The sequence below is a fragment of the Salvia splendens genome, chromosome 9 (assembly GCF_004379255.2).
Source record: "Salvia splendens isolate huo1 chromosome 9, SspV2, whole genome shotgun sequence".
Lineage (NCBI taxonomy): Eukaryota > Viridiplantae > Streptophyta > Magnoliopsida > Lamiales > Lamiaceae > Salvia > Salvia splendens.
This window is the reverse complement of record NC_056040.1, coordinates 11,671,895-11,693,121: the sequence shown is the minus strand read 5'-3', so window position 1 is coordinate 11,693,121 and position 21,227 is coordinate 11,671,895. Positions and strand designations below refer to the sequence as shown.

At 35.3% G+C, this 21,227-nt stretch overlaps 3 protein-coding genes across 4 annotated transcripts; 1 reads left to right on the top strand and 2 right to left on the bottom strand.

The window, feature by feature from the left end:
• Positions 1–80: 80 nt before the first annotated feature.
• Positions 81–3,527, bottom strand: LOC121747975. 2 transcript variants are annotated; one of them, XM_042142168.1, is made up of 6 exons: positions 3,169–3,527; positions 2,431–2,545; positions 1,624–2,271; positions 1,256–1,361; positions 687–741; positions 81–437 (listed from the first exon to the last, which is right to left on the bottom strand). In XM_042142168.1, the coding sequence occupies exons 1-5, from the start codon at positions 3,249–3,251 to the stop codon at positions 716–718; spliced, it is 978 nt and encodes a 325-aa protein (XP_041998102.1). In that variant the 5' UTR covers positions 3,252–3,527; the 3' UTR covers positions 81–437; positions 687–715. The 2 variants fall into 2 exon arrangements, with proteins under 2 accessions (XP_041998102.1, XP_041998103.1); XM_042142169.1 differs by lacking the exon at positions 3,169–3,527 and adding an exon at positions 2,839–3,146.
• A 5,889-nt stretch (positions 3,528–9,416) lies between these two features.
• LOC121746481 (mitochondrial outer membrane protein porin 4-like) lies at positions 9,417–12,711 on the bottom strand. The gene is made up of 7 exons (XM_042140329.1): positions 12,553–12,711; positions 12,175–12,262; positions 11,471–11,538; positions 10,976–11,086; positions 10,756–10,839; positions 10,028–10,236; positions 9,417–9,936 (listed from the first exon to the last, which is right to left on the bottom strand). Exons 2-7 carry the CDS (start codon positions 12,221–12,223, stop codon positions 9,630–9,632), a joined length of 828 nt encoding a protein of 275 aa, XP_041996263.1. The 5' UTR covers positions 12,224–12,262; positions 12,553–12,711; the 3' UTR covers positions 9,417–9,629.
• Positions 12,712–17,703: 4,992 nt separating this feature from the next.
• Positions 17,704–18,245, top strand: LOC121747803. The gene has a single exon (XM_042141924.1). It carries the CDS (start codon positions 17,744–17,746, stop codon positions 18,074–18,076), a length of 333 nt encoding a protein of 110 aa, XP_041997858.1. The 5' UTR covers positions 17,704–17,743; the 3' UTR covers positions 18,077–18,245.
• The last annotated feature ends 2,982 nt before the right edge of the window (positions 18,246–21,227 follow it).

Genomic DNA, 21,227 nt, shown 5'->3' with positions numbered 1-21,227 from the left:
TTACACATGGTTATGTAACTCAGCAAGATCACAAAGATGTTTCTGGTTACAAAAGCAGAACATGATAAACACGTGAAAGTTGTACAACCTATGTATACATTATCACAAATGTCTGCAAATAACAGGACAGCTCAAAGAAGAAGAATCCATCAAATCCACTTTCCTTATAACACCTCAAGACTGAAGAACAGCACTACAATAGCTATAAAAAAAACACAGCTATACGATGCCAGTCTCAGAAGTTCTTTTTCTGTTCAAGATCGAATGGTGCATGTTTTACAATCTTTATATTCTTGGAGAGGTTGGCGAAACTTGATGATACAAGCGTTTGAGATTAATCTCAACGAGTATGGCCCTCGAGCATGTTTGAACTGGAGAAGCCATCCAGACTGAATAAGATTCCATTAGAAATCCAAATTCCATGACCTGTATGCAGGCTGCATTCACAAGTTTGAAAAAATCAAGTCGAAGTTCATGATGTTTTAAGCAATTAATCATTTTCATCGAAAAACACAAGGGGATTTCATGCACCATTTCAACATGAGGAAACTTGTGCAAATCACCCTTTTTGGGCCACAAACAAATAGATAGGCTATTCCTTTTACCAAAGGTTATTTACTTCTTCCTCACATACACCAAACTACTACAATAGCCACTGATGAAGAATTCAAAAACTGTGCACACACCTCAATTATCGCTCGCACTTCAACACGGCTTAAGTTGAGTGGAGCACGAAAGGGACTGCATGAATAACAAAAGGAAAATTAGTATCCAATTTGCCTCATAAACAAGTATGCTAAACTAACTTAATCACTGGCCTATGCATACTAAACTCAGTGAAGAACCCTAAGCTATAAGTTCAACTATGTCAATATAGGTCTCATCGACTTTAATCATGCACTAAGTTTCTATTACAGCTCGCATCAGCCTCCTGATTAAAAATGTAACCTTTAGAATGGGATACAATTCAAAAGATAAAAATGACTAGTCATAATGTTATGAATTCTTGTTTATTGCATACATCTCTTTTTTACTTTTTCTACATTGGCATCATCAAGGTGAAGCCTTGGATGTGCTGAAATTAGTTGAAGCTTCATATAAAGAGCTAGAAGCACATGAAACTTCTAGATAATGGACTACAATATGAAATACTATCATCTAAAAAGTGATGCATGTATATTTCTGTATTTTTCATATAGCATTCAATATTTTGCCCTGTGCACTATCAATAGAAGTCTCTGAATAACAAGCTTACCAAATAAAAAAATGGTTATCATCAAAGCTAGTACGAAACGTATAGATTTGACTGGCAACACTGGGTATAGATATTGTCTTTGATTTCCCTGGCGTTCTCTTAAGTGCTGCAAAATGGTCAGGATGTTAAAAAAAATGAGAATCATAAGGGCATTGATTACTAAGGAGAAACTCCTTCTGCATCTTAAGATAATATTCATAACATTGTGTGATTATAAGGAAATGATTTTTTTGGGTAGAAGACAGTCATTTATGAACCATGATGAAAGCACATGCCAAATAAATTATAGAAAATGACATTTCTAACAACCTTTTATCCTTCTTTCAAGCATATTCAAGGGAGATGAGTCAGATGACCATTGGACTTACATTATTTATCCAATTTATCAATTTCATTTGAGTGTGGCCTTTCACTTCTTTAGCTCTACGATGCATTTCACCTGTTGACCTCCAAATCAAAGATTCCAAAACTTTCTCTTTAGGCGTTGCTTCGATTAATCCATTGGTTTCTCTATTTTCCGTATCAACAACGATCTCCAAAGCATTCCTGTCGGGCGAATTCCCGACTCTCAGATTATTAAGACTTTCACCAGCTCGATTGCTGATTTCATCTTCTGTGTCACGAACCTCTCTCTCTTGTAGTTCAAAGGAGCAGCCGATATCCTTAACACCTGCTGCGACTTCTTCCCAAGTCCGATTTGGGACTTTGGAACTTACCGGAGAACCAAGACTGTGATCTCTGTATGGTGCTCCCACATTTATGTGACCATCTTTGATCATCTGTGATGTCCCTGGAGATCCCGAAAGAAAATGGACTAAGTCATTGGATTCTTCCTTATCCAAGTTCACCCACCGAAATGGTTTTTTCCCTTCAACTTCCAGTAACACCTTCAATGCTGTTTCAACACGGGAGATTTGGTCCTCTATGGCTGAAACAAATTCCTTATGCCGGATAATTGTAATATCATCAACCTTATTTCTGTAGCTTAGACAAACAGCTCTTTCAAACTCTTCCAACTATATATTGACAATCAAGATTTTGAGAAATAAAAACAGGATCAGAACATAATGGCATTCAACAACCAAACAATATCTCTAAAATGACATTAAATTGTTCAGCTAGAAAAAATCACCATGTACACAAAATCAAGAAATATACAATATCGAAGTATCCACCTGCCATTTTGCAGTGCCTAAAGCCATTTGAAGCTCCCTACTGAGCTTATCTAAATGCTGAGACATCAATGCTTCTTTCCTTGATTTGAGCCATGCTCTATAAGCTGATTCCATTCTGCCAAACAAACGCGTAAAATGGAATGCAATTCTTTACCAGTAATTCTCCTATTAGTCTTTGCTCAAACAAATGGAAATAACAAGAATTGTACACACTTCATATTAATTGTATAACTAAATTCAGCTACCCCAACAGCTGAGCAAAAAGCCATTGAACAGAGTAATAAAACAGAAGAACAAAACTACTTCATGCTTATTATATCATGAAAAATTCTATTCATTGTTTCATTTAATTCTTGATTACCAAAAATAACTAGAATTCCATACATAACCAAGAAGTATATAGCTTACCTAACTGACCTAATTTATCTCCAACCAAAAATAATGATGTGATTCGGAAAAAATAGCTTAAAATAAAATCAAAAGCTAAAACAATCTCAGAAACCAAAACCCATGACGAAAAATGAAAAGGAAAGAAAAGTAAAATCAGAGACAAATTCCGCAAGCAACTAAGAAATAAAAGAGTAAACTTTACTAGATGCGACAAACGATTCCTCAAGATAAACCAAACCCAGATCAATATTCGAGTAATTAAAAAGGGAGAATACAGAAAAAGCAAGAGAGAATAAATGGTCGAAAGAATAAAGCTGGACACACACACACACACACACACACACTTACAAATCGGCAGATTTCTGAACCTCCTCAGCTGCAGAAAAGAAGGAGTCTTTTTGCCATAAATCGAAGCTATTTGCAACCAACATCTCTCTCTCTCTCCCGCAACAAAATAACAAACAACGGCAGTTGCAGGACAAATGAATAAATTAGGGGGATACGAATTATTGTTTGATTGCGTTTGTCCCTTTCCGGAATGTCGGAGATTGTCTCCACGCTTCTCTTCTCTCTTTGATGAGGGGAAGCAAAGAAGGGAGAGAGAGAGAGAGAGAGAGAGAGAGAAGAATCTCAGTTAAATGATAAATCTATCTTTTTTCTGAAGCAAACTCGTTCCTCTGTAAATCTTTTTTATTTGGGCAATGTTTCAGAAAAAATAGAACTAGGTATATACCTAATACAGCTGTGTAGATTCTAATTATTGGTAATTAGTAGGTTTAATTAGGTGTAAGCAGGTGTGTTTCGGTTTAGGCATAAGTTGTAGATTAGATTAGATGGAATAATTTAGGCATACACTTTTTTATGACATGGATGTAATCGAAATATTCAGGAAATTCGATTTTTTCATGTTTTTAAAAGTGTTTTTATAAATAAAGAATTTAGTGGAATGTAATCCTTACTAATATTTAATTAAAATTTATTTCGAAAAAAGTTAGAATTAGTGGTTTTGAAATCTCACACTCAAATTTACAATCATTAAAAATTTACATCAATTACTAGTTAAAATTTAAGACTGAAATGTGAAATGAAAATTTAATTTTCAAAGGTGGGTATGAATATAAGTATGAGATTATTTGTGAAACATGTAATGTTCGGATTGGAAATGAATAATTAATTAATCAATCATTTTTTGATAATGAAAGCTGGCTAAGCCTGAAGTGATAATTAATTTAATGCATAGTTTGGAGGCTGATTCACACCACCATTCATTAATTTATTCACACCACCATACTTACTATACTACTTTTAACAACCACCCATTTTTTCAGTTGGTATCTTCCTTTTATACTAGTGGGATTTAGTGGTCTACGAATTTTTAACTAATAACGATAATTAATTATATAAATTTTTTTTTCGTTTTTCTGAGAAGGGGCCGCCTCCGAGTATATTCTTCTTTTAAATATTTATGTATGTGAAATGCGCGAGGTCGAAAAAATGGCACAATTCATTCATAGTGAAGACGGAATAATCAAACAAAAGAATAATATATTGGGTAAGAATTGTGCCAATTAATACTTTATTGGGAGATTGTCGCCTAACCATCCATTCATTCCACAGACTTAAATATTATCTTAATCTAAATTATGAAGATGACAGCATATAACACTCGAGAATAATATACTCTATGAGCCAAAATAATATTCTGAGACATATGCTGTAGACATCATTTTCTACATTAATTGTAACCCAGCTTAAGGAAACCACACATACCACCACTATATTAACATTTAGATTATTAATATTTATACGAGATTTTTATATGTAAATAAATAGAGAAATATCTACTAAAAGTGCATTAGTAATTGTCAGTTAATCCTAAGTTGATCCTAAGAACGTACAAAAGGAAATTTCACTACTCTTGCTCCAATCTTTTAGTTGATGAAGTGATTATCAATTTCCACACATTTGCTCCTATCATTAGATTCTATGAGATACTAATAGCAACTGTATTGCTAGTTACATTACAACACTTCAATCGGCACACTCTTGTTACATAATGTATATAAATGAATAATACAAAATTATTCAATTAATTTCTTGTTTTATAAAATTAATTTGGTTTTGTTTATTAATAATATTTTCTCTAATATTATTCAGGACTCTGGTAATAGGTTCTGTGACGAAAGGAAACTCTAAAGATATATCACCGAAATTTCCTATTATGCCTTTGTTATCAACTCTGATAGGTAAGATTCTCCTAAGGAAAGGAGTTCCTAATATAATTTGGTTTGAAATATTCTTAACTAAAAGAAAGCTATTAGGAATACAAGCTTTATTTTTACATATAAAAGCTTTAGGAAGTTTATAACTAATTTCCATTTTTTGATTATTAGCAGAGAATAAATTATGCGAGGTTTTTTCAAAGTACCTAGTAGGTATTAAACCTTCCTGAATACAATTAAGATCTGCACCACTATCAACAAGAGCAATTAATTCTTTCTTATAATTATTATCAATAAGAAGGATGATTTTTATAAACCATTTCTGAGAAGTAATAAATTCAAGTTTTGAAAGAAATAACCCTTTGTCGTTGCTATTTGAAGTAGAAACTTCTTTTCCTTTTTCAATAGTTGAGATACGTAAATCTTGGATCCTTAAGTTATCTCTTAATTCTTTAATTTCTTTTTTAAGGTTATCTATTTCTGAATTTAAATCTTTTACCACTGGTTTATTAGAGTATTTTTGATTCATTAACCTTTTAACTTCGGCCATAGTATATGGCTCTGAATTATTATAGGTCATAGTATAAGGTTCATAATCATCGTTATCTTTCTCAATTAAACCTTTATTTTTTAATTGATCAAAGATCTCAAGTCTTAATTTCTCATCTTTTATTGTTTTTAAAAGTTCTGTTATGTCATTATTAGTTATAACATTTATACTACTACTTTCTGCTTCATCCTGAAACTGGGCTATGATTTCGTAAAGATTATCACATTTACAGGAATCATTACTGGAATCTGAAACAGAACTATTTTCCATTTCTTCACCAGCCATATCCTCATCGGAATTATGATCACTAAATTCTTCTTTTTGTTCTAAAATTTCTATAATAGAATCTTTGAGATCTTTATCTATCTCAAGATTGTTAATTTTTCTTCTTATATTTTTCTTATTTTTTACCCAACAATTACTAGCATAGTGACCTGGTTTTTTACAAAAATCACATATAACAGGGATATTTTTCTTCCTTCTATAAGTTTCCCTTTTTTCTCTTTTTTCCCTTCTTTTATGAGTTTTTCTAGTGGGGACATTATAATCTTTTCTTTTATCATATTTTTTAGTTTTTTCTTTTGTAACAGGGATATTTTCAACACCAAATTGGTTACAAAATTGCCCTAATTGTTTTTTCTCATTAAGATTATTTTTCTTAATTTGTCTATCAAGTTTTATCTCATTGCAAAGAGATAATCCTTCTTGGATACAGAATCCTATTAATTTTCCATAAGTAAAATTATCATAATTGATATTAATATTTCCTTGTCTTAATTGGGTTCTTACTCTTTCAGCAAAGAGATAAGGTAACCCATCTATGAATTTAGACTTCCAATGAGCACTATTACTCTCTGGGAGTTCCATAACCCTACTTAAAAAAGTATCTTTGTACCATCTAAAATTAGTAAGAGTTTTGCATCTTAAATTTTGAAGTAGTGTTCTAATAGTCTCACTATTATCAGACCATCTTCCTGTAAAGTGTTCCATAATATTTATGACAAGAGTATAAACAGAATTTTCTATAACATTATTGTCTTCTGTTTTTACCGAGGTAAGAATAATATTTCTATTTTCTGTGGTGAGATAATTATCCCACCAACCTTTTAACTGACCAGTAAAGCCTGCTGTTATCATTTTCGCAATTTGGCTATCAGTATTACCAAGGTTTTTTGCTACCGTACTATACATGAGCATTCTATGGATAATATTTTGAATATGTCTATCGTTATAACCATCAATATTCCATTCATAAATATTTTTCCCATTATAAGAATTATTTATGGTATACTCCTGTTCTTCAATAAGGACATCTTGGGGAGTTGGCCTATTATAATAATACATCCTTTGGGTTGGTCTATCAGCAAATTTTTCCAGTTTATAAATTTCTTCTATATTTTGACTATCACTATCAGTTTCCTCCATTCCTTTATTGAGAGTATTGATCTTAAACTTATTGAATTGTTTAATTATAACTTCTTCAATGTTATCCTTAGCTTTCATTTTAAAATCTTTTATGATAGGAGGAGGTTGTATACTAGGAGTACAAACAACCTGTTTGACTTCTTTTTCAATATAAAAGTGTTCTTTCAGATTCTTCAATTCAGAAGTTATTTTTTCAATCTTACCTGTTATACAATTAATATTTTCTCCAAGCCTTATAAGATAAAGGTTTGTAAAATTTCTTTGTTTAATTAACTCGTTAATATAACCCATGGTATTAATAAAGGATTCATTATCAATCAATTTATGAAAAGCTTTAAAATACCTAATTTCATTGTCTTCTTCTATTTGAAAAGATCTATGAGGAGGAAAACTAGATTTAATAATTTCTCCTGTTTGGGAAAGAGTATAATTTCTTTCAATAGTAGAGATGTAATTTTTTACATAAGTATTTATGAACCAAGGAACAAACGAAATTTCTAGATTAATTTCAGCCAGTTCTTTATAAAATTTTTCAGCAAAATGTTTCTTTTCTTGAAAAGAGAAGCTGGTATCAAACCAATCTCTAAAATCTTTCCAAATGGGTTTTTTATAATCCTCCTGAATTTTAAGTCTAGCAGGGGATCCTTGACTAAAATCAATTTTTCTTTTATCCATTTTAATCAGAGAAATTAAATTCTGATACTGTTGCGTTAGGATCAACAGTGTATATTCCTCTAGCAATATTATCTTCTTTTATTTTAATTCCTTCAACTTTATCTTCTCTAACTCCTGTCTCTCTTATTCTGGAGGTAGAGGCTCTAGAGGACTCGGGATATTCAACCTTATAATTAGGGGCTATATAGAAATAATTTTCTTTATCAGATCTAGAGCATAGGCTGTCACTAGATCTTCTGTGATTTTCAAATTCAATTTGAACTTGCCCATCAGGCGTTTGAGTAATACTTAAAGGCCTGTTTTGAGTTCGAGGAACTCGTGGGACAGCGTTTTCTATAATCCAGTTTTTAGGAAATTCAATTTCTTCCCATTTAATAGATCTTCTAGTAGTGATCTCAGATTTTTTAAAATTAGTTTCTATTAAAACCGTTTCATTTATAGATTTATCCTTAATTCTACATCTTGGGTTTAAAGTATGTAGCGGTTTATAATATATCCTGCTACAGACACATATAACCTCAGATCCTGGAGTATAATTATAGCCATGAGTTTTAACATTTAAAGTTAAAGCCTCATATATATTAATATCTGATAATGAAAGTTGTAGATTAGGATAAACATTAAAGTATACAGGACCATGAGCTAAACTTGACTGTATAATACCCATTAATGAAGAATTATAATCAAGATTTCTGGCATCTCTCAGGGCTGCTATAAAACTTTCTGGTAAACCTTCTAAAGTTAAAGGTTTAAAGGCAATTTGAACTAAACCTATATGTAAAAATTTATGAGTTTTCTTATAAATTTCAAGACTCTTACTATTTAAAAGTTTTATTTCCATATCCTCTTTATTTAGAGATATGGTTTCCTCTGTGGTTTGGACAACCTGGGTTAATTTGATATTATCAAAAAACCCGTATCTATAAACAGTTCTAGGATTAATCCTAGGAATAGTCCACTTATTTAATAATTCAATGTCTTGAGGAACCTCATATTCTTCCTCAATTCTGTTTTTCACAATATTATCGGCCGTAAAAGACATGGATAAAATAAGTATTGGACAATCTAGTTGATAAGAGAGGGAATCACATGGCTTTGATACCATCTTCCAAGGTTTCACAAACCTTGAGGATCGTAAGAGGGGGATGCCATAATTATAGAATTATCGATGCCATAATTATAGAATTATCATCCTAATAAGGGAAGGAGAAATATACCAAAAGGAATTTTACTGATTTCTTATTGATTAAGTATGGCCAATCATCCTATGTCAATGGAGGCAAGCCCAAGAAAACGCCTAAACATTGGCAACAAAGGGCGAATCCAGACCCAAGGAAATAGCCATAAAAATCAATAATTAATCAAACCTGGGTATATAATCAATTGACTAAATAGGGTTAGCTTTTTTATATAAGTTGTCATTTGATGAAATTTCATATATATCCAATATGAATTGAAATATTGGAAATCGTAAAATGGAGGATTGTAAAAGATTATGAAATAAAATATCACAAAGTTCAGGAGTTACCAATTAATATTTCCCACCAATATTCATGATTGTAATATATATACTGATCAAAAGAATACAATGAAAACCTTTACTTCTTGAAATCACACCACACAATGACACAATGGCTTCATGGCTTGTTTCAATCCAGAACCGAAGGAAAAATTCAACATATAATATGAAAAAAAATGAGTACCAATGGAAAGAGAACAAGCACTTATAAAATCCCAATGGGGAGAATATTTGCTTATTGCCTTACTGGCCAATTATACAACAAATATCCAATTTCTGGAAACGAATTCATCCAAAATTATCACCATCATTTCAATGTTTGTAAAAAAAGGTTATTGTTTCCCGGTCAATAAAAATCGTTAAGCGCCTCAAGCTCAATGCCTATTTGTTCAAAAATCAAACCTCATAATGTTAAAAATCAGGGCTTGAGAGCAATGGAGAGGCCACATTTTGGAGCTGTGTTGATGACCTTGGTGTCATACTCTGCTGAAAACGTTACTAGTGACTTAGGCCTCCATTCCCGTTGGCTAGATATAGCAATCTTACCATCATCGGAGAATCTTGTCTTCATTGACGTGAGACTATCAATCTTATGGACGCTTCCCAGGCTGAAGCTGTTCTGGAAACTGGATAATCTGTGCGTCATCTCAGCAGCAACTTCAGTTCCCGTCAAAGGGTTAACCACGTGTGCATAAGAAGCCTTCACAGTTTGTCCCTTGTCAATCCTTGTAAACAAGAAAAGATACATAGAGGACTCAGTACCAAGTAAATACAAAATATTAATTGTAGACTTTAAGTAGTAGAACTGTTGCATACAATAAAACAGCAGCAGAAAAGTCTTGTTTGTTGAAGCTTATTCCAGCATTGTATTTAGTAAAAGACGACGAAGAGGTATCAAATCCAACTTCACCGCCAATAGCAATATCCTTGGATCCTATTGCTGCAGAAACCTCCAGTTGAGGACTCGGGTTCAAGCCAATACTAGAATTAATGGCAGCATGATGATGAAGGTAATGCACATCGAGCTGAAATTCAACAATATATGAGCTCAGCTCACTATATATCCAAAAGATATTAGCAAAGATGCTAAACATTTGAACAATCAGTATTTAAAACATTATTGCATTGTATAAACAGAAGATGTCAATAACAAGTTGCAACAATGTTGCTAAAGATTGAAAAAAGAACAAGACATATGATTGTGCAATTCCCAATAAATAGAATTAATTTCACATAGTTATCAAAATAACACAGCTCCAGCATTTTGAAGGTAAGATAAGATGGTTCATCAGAACTTTAGAAGTCAGTCATCATTGCACTTTAGAAAGCACTCCATTCAAAGAACAAACCTAGCTTTACCCAATTTCTTACCCCATTACAAATAATTCATTATTTGGTTCTAAATGAGATCTCTTCATAAAAAAAACATATTATAAACTTCGAAACTACAGAAAAGAAAATTGAAAAGAAAATCCAACAGGCATCCTAACTGCCTCTGAACTAGTGGACAATAAAAGAGCACCAAGAATATAAAATCTGAGTACCTTCCCAGACTTGTGATCAGGAACATTAAAGCTAACTGCTGCTTTTGTCCCAGGCGCTACATCATAGGTCACTTTGGTAGAAACCTGTAAGTACATGCAGTAGGGAATCAAGTTTAAAAAATTATTCTATATTAAATCATTACTTCTCCACAATATATCAACAACAAAAAATTGCCTAAATGGTATTCAGTCAGCAATAATAGCAAATATATCTTCTTACATTAGAGTATGTATCAACTTTGACATCAACAATAGTTTTTTCACTTCTGTACTGTGTGCTTATATCACCAACAAATATTTGACCCTTCTTCACTCCAGTAGCTGTAAATCCCTGTGGGAGGAGGAATAATTTTTAATATACTTAATACCGCTTAGCAGTTCATAGGACTTTGCATTTGGAGGTATAGGGTCCTCACAATGTATATAAGAAACATTCTGCACAAGGATCAAATTGAAATTTCAACACAGAAAACATGTTCCCAAAATAGAAATCTTTGGCAGCTTGTATACTTTGGATCAGAGTTTTCATGTGAAGTTAGTACAAGGAATCACTCAATCGAAAAGCAGAGTCATTTCTAGCTAGGTCCCAATGACAGTTGCTCATAAAAGGAGAATCTTTAAACTAATGTTGAATAATCGCTTTGACAGCCATGTGTATCATAATAAGTGCAAATATGATATGATAAGCAATAGGTAGAAAAAGTTACTGTAATACCATTCCAGTAGAGCTTGGTATGTCGAGGGAGAACTTCTGATCATAATTGTAATCTCTGGTCAAGAGATCTGTAAACAAAAACAAACACAGTTATGCAAGACTGCATAGCACAGGTCTTTGAGAATAACGATATAAGAGCAATTAATACATGATAAGCTAAATATCAAAATACAGTAGTATTACTTATGGAAATATCTTCAACTTTTTGCTCACCAAATGATGGTTGTTGATCAAATAGCATAAAATTTCTTGCAGCATGACAGTGTTGGCTTGACTTAACAAGCAGTATATTGTATAACAGACATAAAAGGAAAAATTCGACAGTACCAAGATCTCATCATTGCCTTATCACGTTAACGGGACATGTTTAGGAACAGATTATGTAGCAAAATATTGAGATTTGGTGTTTTCACTTAATATACCAAATTTGTTGCTGTGTGACATGGAACCGTATTATAAACAGATAAAGACAACAGATATTTCAGTATTTTATAATGTAGTATTCAATTACTGTAAGGACCTTCCGCCGTAAAGCACATATCCAACCAAACATTCAAGAAAACGGCATTGAATGCACATGGACTCAAAATAGATATCAATACTATCCTAAGATTAACGCAACAGTTAAAGCATCAAACAATTTTACTCTAACGCAACAGCTAAAGCATAAAATATCCGAAATTTTGTATCTTTCAAAAGTCCACCTCTTGCTCGTTTGCCAATTTCTGAAAAGGGAACTGGACCGTTGCCCATTGCCTCTTCCTCACACAAACCAAATGCTCAAGTGCAATTCTGCAAAACATTTTATTCAAATACCAAAAAAAAAACTTTTATGAACACATATTCCTTCCATATATATACATCAATGCTCAATAAACAGAGTAACAGAATCATAAAAAAAAGTCGACAGGATCGAGAGCAGGCAAACCATATTTCAGATATCGCATCTCAATTGCTTTTAAAAACGACAAATGGAGAGTAACAAAAATTGACATTTCAGATTTTCCGATATTTTCAGTAGCGCAAAGGGATTAATTAACATAGAAGAAGCGCCGATGAAATCAATAGAGAAAGATTCTCACAGTGGAAGACTAGGATCGCCGACTAGCAGCGACCAGAGGCGGCGACGCCGATTGCGATGGAATCTGTGTGAGCTTCAGAGGAGAGAGGAGAGGGAAAGGCAAGGGTTTTAGGAAGAGTTAAAAACCAGGTCACAAACAAGGTAGAAGAAATCTGATACAGTCACGCGGCTGTGAGCTTTAGACAGGCTGAGCTGTTCATTTCTTGGGCGGTTAACTAAAATGATTTGTGGGCCTTTTTTTTAGTCCAAATTTAGCAGAATTTCTCACAACTACGGCCCAAACTGAAGTTTACGATAACCACGCAATAATTAAATTTTACAATAATTTCAATAATTAAATTTTACAATAATTTCAATAATTAAATTTTACTACGTCTATAAATCCATTATCAAGTGGTACAAAAATTTAGAAAAGTGTTACGCAAATAGCAACCACCAAATTGTACTACGCTTTGTAAATCCATAATTAATTACGCAGATTTCAATAACTAAAATTTACTATGCTTTGTAAATATTAAGATACTGTCTCGTTTGAGCATTTCCAATAAGGAAAGATAAATGAGAGAGATATATCATCTATTTACTTTCTCAAAAAGTTAAATATATCCTTTCAAAAAATAACACATTTCAAAGGAAAAAGGGCACTCCCTCCGTCCCACAATAATTGTCGCTCTTTTTCATTTTGGTCCGTCCCACAATAATTGTCACACTTAATTTTTACCATAAATAGTAAGTAGGTCTCACATTCCACTAACTCACTTCACTCATATTTTATTATATAAAAAAGTAGGTCTCACATTCCACTAACTTTTCCAACCAACTTTTCTTTACATTCCTTAAAACTCATGCCAACACCAAGAGTGACTATTATTGTGGGACGGATGGAGTATATTAGAAAGGTAAATGATTTTTTTAAATTAAATAATATTACAAAATGCATTAAAAAATATAAAGTGTAATACCTTCTCAAATACCTCCTCTCTTGGAGAATGATTTTTCATGAAAAGAAGGCAAATATGGTAGTTAAAAGATTTTACCTCTCTAAATAAGATAGTTATAAGATTTTACCTCTCCATCACCTCTTCAAAATGGAAAAAAGGTATAATACCTTCTCAAATACATTCCCCTTAGAGCATCTCCAAGGGAAAGGGTAAATGGGGAGGTAAAGAGAAATAACTACCATATTTACCTCTTCTTCATAAAATTTCATACTCCAATTGAAAGAGTATTTGAGGAGCTATTATACCTTCTTTCATTTTGAGAATGTATCTTTACCCTTTCTTGATAGAAAAATGTAAAAAGTTAGTTATTTTTGTTTGTCTTTTAATTTACCTTCTTTCCTTGGAGTCATTCACTTTTGAACAAGGTATAATAACCTTTTCGAGAAGTAAAATGAGAAATATACCTTCTCAATATACATTTTCCCCTTGGAGATGCTCTTAGAGAATGATTTAATGCAAAAAAGGTAAATATGGTAGTTATCCAACTTTACCTCTCCATTTATCTTTCCCCTTGGAGATGCTCTAACGTAATTTAGGTGGTTAACACTATAAAGAATAATCCAAGTTTTCAATAAAATACTCTATTTGTTCCATAAAAATAGAAGTTGTTACTTTATTAATTGGAAGGACCAAAATAACAAAAATGGTTTATTTTTATGGAATGAGGAAAGTATAATTTTAAAAGTTTAATTAATTTGAGATAGATAAATTATAATATCAATAAATGGGACAAGATTAAAAAAAAATTGAGACATATGCATGTGAATAATCAAGGGACGTGATTATAGATTGTGTGAATTTTTTTAGATTATAAATATGGTAAAAAGTTATGTAAAACTCCTTCATAGGGTAGCGAATGAACGATTTAAGAAATATAGTTGTGGATTATAACCTAAAATAGTATTAGTATTCTATCCTTTCATGAAAAATAGTCTCATTTTGCTATTTTGGGATGTCCACAAAAATAATTTTATTTTTAAACATAGAAAGTTTCTCTTTTATACTTTACCCATATTTTCTCCCTATCTCTCTTACTTTACCTACTTTCTTTCTCTCTTACTTTACCCATCCACAGTGGGGCGGACAATAGTCCACCGATGCATCGGGCGGGCTATCGTCCGCCACTGTAGCCATGCGGACGATGCCCGATGCATCGTCCGCGGACGATGGCGTCGGAACACGCATCGTCTGCGGTATCGTCCGCCCCAATAATTCTCTCCCATCTCTCACTTTCCCCAACACACCAATATTTCACTCACAATCTTTCTCACTGAAAAAAATGAGACCCGACGACGACCAGAGTACCTCGGAGGGCATTACTCGGGCCTTGACTCAGGACTTATTCGATTGCGTTCATGAGGCTGCGGCGGAATGCTTGGCCGAAATGGAGCGCGAAGCGGCGGAGCAGGCCCAGGCGGTGCGGATCCCACGTCCGATTCGACGTCGGACGTTTGTCCGCCGCGAGCACGACGTAGTTTACCAACGTCTGTTCGCAGACTATTTTGACGAGCAACCACGGTGGGGCCCGACAGTTTTTCACCGCCGTTTTAGAATGCGACGAGATCTTTTTCTCAGCATTGTCCAAACGTTGGAGGCACGTGATGAATACTTCCAGTATCGGGAAGATGGCATCGGCAGACCCAGACTTACGCCGTTGCAGAAGTGCATGGTTGCGCTCCGGCAGTTGTCCTACGGCACCACGGCGAACATGTTCGACGAGTACCTTCACGTGGGGGAGACAACTGGCCACAAGTGCCTGAAAATTTTTTGTAGGGGAGTTGTGGAGGCTTATAGCGACACCTATTTGCGAAAGCCGACTACTGAGGTTTGCCAGGCCTTGATGAAGATGCACGAGACGATGCACGGCTTTCCTGGAATGCTAGGGAGCATCGTTTGTATGCACTGGGAGTGGAAGAATTGCCCGACGGCGTGGAGAGGCCAATTTACCAGTGGATACAAAGGCAGCCACCCGACGATGATCCTCGAAGCGGTCGCTGACCATCGGTTCTGGATCTGGCATGCTTACTTCGGTGTAGCGGGGTTGAACAACGACATCAACGTCCTCAACTCATCCAACCTCTTCACCGAGCAATGCAATGGCAACGGCCCGGCCATCGACTTCACTGCCAATGGACACCAATATCATATGGGGTACTACTTGGCCGATGGCATATACCCGAGGTGGCCTGTTTTTTTGAAGACGATCAGCTGCCCAATGGGTGAGTAGAGAGTTTTATTCGCTCAAAAGCAGGAGGCTGCGCGGAAGGATGTGAAGCGGGCATTTGGTGTGCTCCAAGAGCGGTGGGCAATAGTGAAGGGTCCGGCGCGGTTCTTTTACAAGGACGTCATCGCCGATGTCATGTATGCGTGCATCATCTTGCATAACATGATAGTCGAACACGAAGGTGGAAGAGTCACCGATTGGGGCGATGATGAAGGTGGATCTAGCTCCAACACGGCGGCCCCTCCCCACGTTCGAGGATTATCGATGAGCTTCAATGAGGTTCTATCTAGACAGACCTCAATGCGCAACCAACAAGACCATGCTCAGCTCATGAACGACATGATTGAAGAAGTTTGGGACCGTAACCGCCGTTGAGAATTTGTAGATTTTTTTATTTCGTAATGTAATGTTTGAATTTTAATGAAATGAATTTTTTTTCCAATTTTTGTAGTGTTTTAAATATTCAAAGAAATAAAATGCTTAGGGAGGATTATAGGGCGGCCTATAAGGAATCCCACTGCAGGTGGAAGGGTAGGAGGATGAAATGCTGATGTGGCGGAGCATAGGGCGGACTATAGGGCGCCCCATTGTGGATGCCCTTATTTTATCAATTTCTCATTAAAACTAAACTCATACCGTCAACAAATGAGACTATTTTTTTATGGATGGAGGGAGTACATTATACGGAGTGCTCCACTTGACGAAAACTCTTAATTATACTAGAGTTAAACGAGTTGAAGATGTAATAATCTTAATTTGAAGCTTCACCTTAATTTCGTTGAACTTGATCATTAGTTGCTTAGATTATGAATCCTAGAGCCTACATAAAGTCAATCTTCAACTATTAAAACTTGGATACCAAGTCTTATACCTAAACCACTTCAGATTTAAGGTCAAACAATAATGTAAAGCACGTTGGCTGCTTCACAACTCTTTTAATATTCAGATTAGGAATGAAGTAGTTTTGCTGGGTCGAAAAGGGTATATTTTGATTACATTTGAAATAATTTAATAGTTGGAATATTTTTATTACAATTGAAATAATTTAATAGTTGGATAGATGAAATATTGGCGATTTTCTTGTAGTTACTTATTGACAATAGCTTTGGCATTATACTATAAATTAATAATTCAATAGTTAGACGAGAAAATGGACTTAATAATTTCATACAGTTTTTTCCAAAATTCCATTATAACCAATCGGGATTTTTTGTGTTTATACCTATTTTCTCATATTTTGTTCACATCTATCTAAGTCAAAAAAATGTAATAATGTTCCTTTTAGCAATAAATAAAGTTTTATTATTATCAAAATTTTGAAATAGAAATGAAGTTATTTTATTCTTTTAATTTTACCTTGTATTAATTTATAGGTTGGGAATCGATAGAAAAAAAGCTATTTATTTAACATATCTATCATTTCTTGAAATTAAATCTCTTTTATAATTAAAAACCAATTAAAACCATAATATAACGTGTATACCTTGTGTTTTTATCATGAAATAAATAAAAAAATGGATTTTTGTTCGCCCAACTCAAGTTAATACACCAAATAAGTAAAATAAAGCGGTCTTCGTTTTCAATCTACAAACCCAAAACAAAGACGACCTGACTTAATCAGTAAATAAGAATGAATAAAACATTTGAATAATTATATCCACAAGTCTTCCCTAACACTATATCCAGCTTGTAACCTTCATTTTTCACACGCTTCTCCTTCTCCCCACGCCTCCATCAACCTCTCTTTCCCTGCAACACACATGCATATATATAATAATAATAATAATAATAATAATAATAATAATAATAATAATAATAATAATAATAATAATAATAATATAATTTCTATAAATTATGCATGCATACCTATATGTGTATATATATATATATATCTTTACTCTTCTATCAACTCCAAAATCGACAATTAATCATTTCATTTGAAACAAACACGCCTCTCTCTCTCTCTAATGGCGACGTTGCTTAGCAAGCTGAGAAGGGCGGTGGAGAAGATCAAGTTTCTGCTTAATTTGAGCGTGAATAGATGGAAAGTGGCGTTGGTGATAAGCAAGAGAGGGCTGAGCTTCAGCGACAGGTCCGGATTGATGGCTTGTGTGGAAGATTCGGGCTCTGATGAGAGCCCGGGATCGTCGAGGGGGCTACGAAGGACCACCGGTTACTCGTCGGAAGATGATATTGATAAGAGAGCCGATGCTTTTATTGCTAATTTTTACAAGCAGCTTCAGTTCGAGAGGCAGATTTCGCTGCAGCTTAGGTATTGTAAAGAGAATTCTTCTTCATAACTCAACCCCAAATTCAATTTTATTTATTTTTTCTTTATAATAAATCATTGAATAAGATCTACTGTGATGTGGTGGAGATTTGAGTTTTTATGAAAATATTTCCATCGATTGAAAATGAGAGAATTGTTGTAACTATTTTGTTAATACAAGATCTTTATTGTTGTAACTATTTCGTTAATGTGTGTATTATTTAATGACGTGCAATGGTATTACTTGTCATTGTATTTTCGCGTAGTTGACAAGCACATTCAATATTTAATTAATGTGTGTTATTTTTGGAGTGTGTTTCATGAAGTCGATTAACCGCAAATTGAAAATTAATTAATGACTACGCAGGATAGTGTTGTGTGACGTGCTTCAAATATAATAGTATTCTTAATTACTAATTATCTTCGAGTTTTAATTGTTTTGCCTAACAATAATAGCCTTGATTTTAAGTTCATTCTGGATAACACGGAATTAAATGCGGTTTTAACACAGATGAAGGCTTAATTATTAAGAACATAAACATATTGTAAAGGAACTATTTTACGTCTTCATTTTGCAAGAAAGAGCCTGGCTTACTGGGCATCACAACGGGGCTCTCTACTGCATAATCTAATAGAAGAATCCATTTTAACTTCCACATAGTTATTATTATTATTATTATTATTATTATTATTAAAACGCATTAATTAACTTTTTTTTTATTCTTCTACGGTTATATTTTGATACATGGAAAACAAATCTCCATCTCAATTACTCTACTCTAGGGCCCTCTCTATAAGACTATAACTATAAGATGTATAGTTGTTAATTTGATTGCACATAATTCGTTTTGTGACTATTCATAATGATATCATATACTATATATGATTTACTTCACAAAAAGACAAATAGTAGAAGGGCAAAATAAAATACTCAAATTGAATTGTACACTGTCACCTGAAAAATTTGGCGAAAATGGAAACCATGCAAATTACGATATGTATACCTATTAAAGCACAATAGTCTTTTCATGATAGTTATAACAATCTTCATATAATAATTACTTTTATGGCACTGCTTATTTCTTTATATATACCACAATATTTATTTCATGGCAATAATATTTTTAGTTATATTTCACGACATTAAATTTGTAGTTATATTTCATGACATTAATTAGTTATATATAAAAAATATTGTGACAATTCTAATTAATGCATGATTTTTTAATATATATTTTCCCCCTATATATGTACACAACTGTAAGTGTTTCAACTTTTAAAGGGACCCTATATCCACCCATATTGTTACCGCAATTGTTTGGAGTGGATTTTCAGTGAAGTAGATATAATGACTTTTCTATGAATTAACAAAGAAAAGAGTCTTAAAGTTATAATCAAATACTGGTAAATTTTGAGCAGGACATATAGAGACAATAATAGGTGGGGCAAAAATTATTCAACGCCATATGAGACCATCCACAACGGGTCTCGCCGGCGTCTCGCGTCTCGCGTCTCGTCCCGGCGAGACGCGTTGCAGCCTCCGTCTCGTCCCGTCTCGTCCCGCGTCTCGTCTCGGCGAGCCACGAGACGAGCTGTCTCGCCACGCGCCTAGGCGACGTGGCGCAGCCCGGCGTCGTGCGTGACGCCCACTCGCCGGCCCGCGAGTGGGCGTCGTCACGTGCTGACGCAATAAATATTTTTTTTAAAAAAAATTTGAATTTAAATTAAAAAAAAATTGTACCGGTATTATTACCGTTTTTTTGTTTTTTTTTTTATATTTTTTTTGTTTTTTATTAAATTTTTTACTCTATAAATACTCCTAAACTCATCCTCATTTACACACAACTACACATCTATTCTTCATATCATCTAAATTTTCTCTCAAATTTTCACTGAAATTTTCATAACCCAACTCAAGATGTCCGGCGACGGCGAGGGCAACTATGGCGGCTCCGGCTCCGGCGGGTGGGATCTCAACTCGTTCAGCGATTGGGAGAACATGATCAACACATTGGGCGGTGGAGGTTCGTCAACGCCGGGGACGCAGGGTTCGGCGACGCCGGGGGGGTACCAACCACCCAATTTTGACCTTGATGCATATGTTCGTCCCAACGTCCCGCGGTTTTCGCAGGGATTATCCCAGATCCGGGAGGATTTTCCAGTTGATCCCACGTCGGGCATCGGCCGAGGCGGTGGAAGTGGGCGAGGCGGTGGAAGTGGGCGAGGCGGTGGAGGTGGCCGAGGCAGTGTACAACCCCAGACGGGCGAGGACGAGGAGGAAGAAGAGGAAGAGGATCTTGGCCGACATCCGTACAACAGCCTCGAAACGATGGCGGTGTACAACGCCTGGATCACGGTCTCGTACGATCCCATCGTCGGGAATCAACAAACCCGGAAGTGTTTCTGGGAAAAGGTTGTCGAGGTCTACCACCAAATAAAGCCGAACCGCTCCCGCAAGCGCACACTTAAAATGATCCGCTGTCACTTTGACCGAGTCGACCGACAGGTCAAAAAATTCTGCGGCATCTACTCGACTGAAGAGGCGCGCTACCAAAGCGGCACCACGGCCACCGACATTTTGACGTCCGCTTTGCGCGCCTACTACCAGGACGAGGGACATCAATTCAGATTTGTTGATGTTTGGCAGGCCGTCAAGGACGAGGAATGATGGGCCGGCGATTTCCGCTCCTGCTCGGGCTCAAACTCGAAGCGCACGAAGCATACGGCGAGTTGCCAATACTCGTCTAGTGCTGGTGCGTCTGGTGGTGACACTGCTGAAGGCATCAGCCAACATGATGCTGAATCCCAGGAGTTTGCGGGTACGGTCGGCGATGCAGGAGGATCCGCGAGTAGGCGCCGTCGGCCGCAAGGGACGAAGGCGGCGAAAGCGGCTAGAGCAAGGAAGGGCCGAGGCGAATCAAGCCAGCCGGCCTCAGGATCGGGCTCGCGAGGAGGCTCGGACACACTTATGGTGGCGTACATGACCGCCACAATGGCGGACACTTCCCGCTTCTCGCACTCCCAATACGCGGCCTGGTGGAACGGAATTGTGCATATGGCAGCACAACTTGGCCTTCCGACTCCCCCTCAACCTCGACCGCCTCCGGAGGATGATTAGCCCTTCCGATTAGTTTTTTTTTTATTTTGTGTGTTTTTTTGTGTGTTTTTTTATTTTGTTTTAA

Coding starts and splice junctions, on each gene's coding strand:
- LOC121747975 (XM_042142168.1), bottom strand. CDS start 3,251: ATGTTGGTTGCAAATAGCTTCGATTTATGGCAAAAAGACTCCTTCTTT. Junction 2,546..3,168: donor GTTCAGAAATCTGCCGATTT/GTAAGTGTGTGT, acceptor TTTGTTTGGCAG/AATGGAATCAGCTTATAGAG. Junction 2,272..2,430: donor TAGGCACTGCAAAATGGCAG/GTGGATACTTCG, acceptor GTCAATATATAG/TTGGAAGAGTTTGAAAGAGC.
- LOC121746481 (XM_042140329.1), bottom strand. CDS start 12,223: ATGGGCAACGGTCCAGTTCCCTTTTCAGAAATTGGCAAACGAGCAAGA. Junction 10,840..10,975: donor AAGTTGATACATACTCTAAT/GTAAGAAGATAT, acceptor ATGTACTTACAG/GTTTCTACCAAAGTGACCTA. Junction 9,937..10,027: donor TTTTCTGCTGCTGTTTTATT/GTATGCAACAGT, acceptor CTTGTTTACAAG/GATTGACAAGGGACAAACTG.
- LOC121747803 (XM_042141924.1), top strand. CDS start 17,744: ATGGCGACGTTGCTTAGCAAGCTGAGAAGGGCGGTGGAGAAGATCAAG.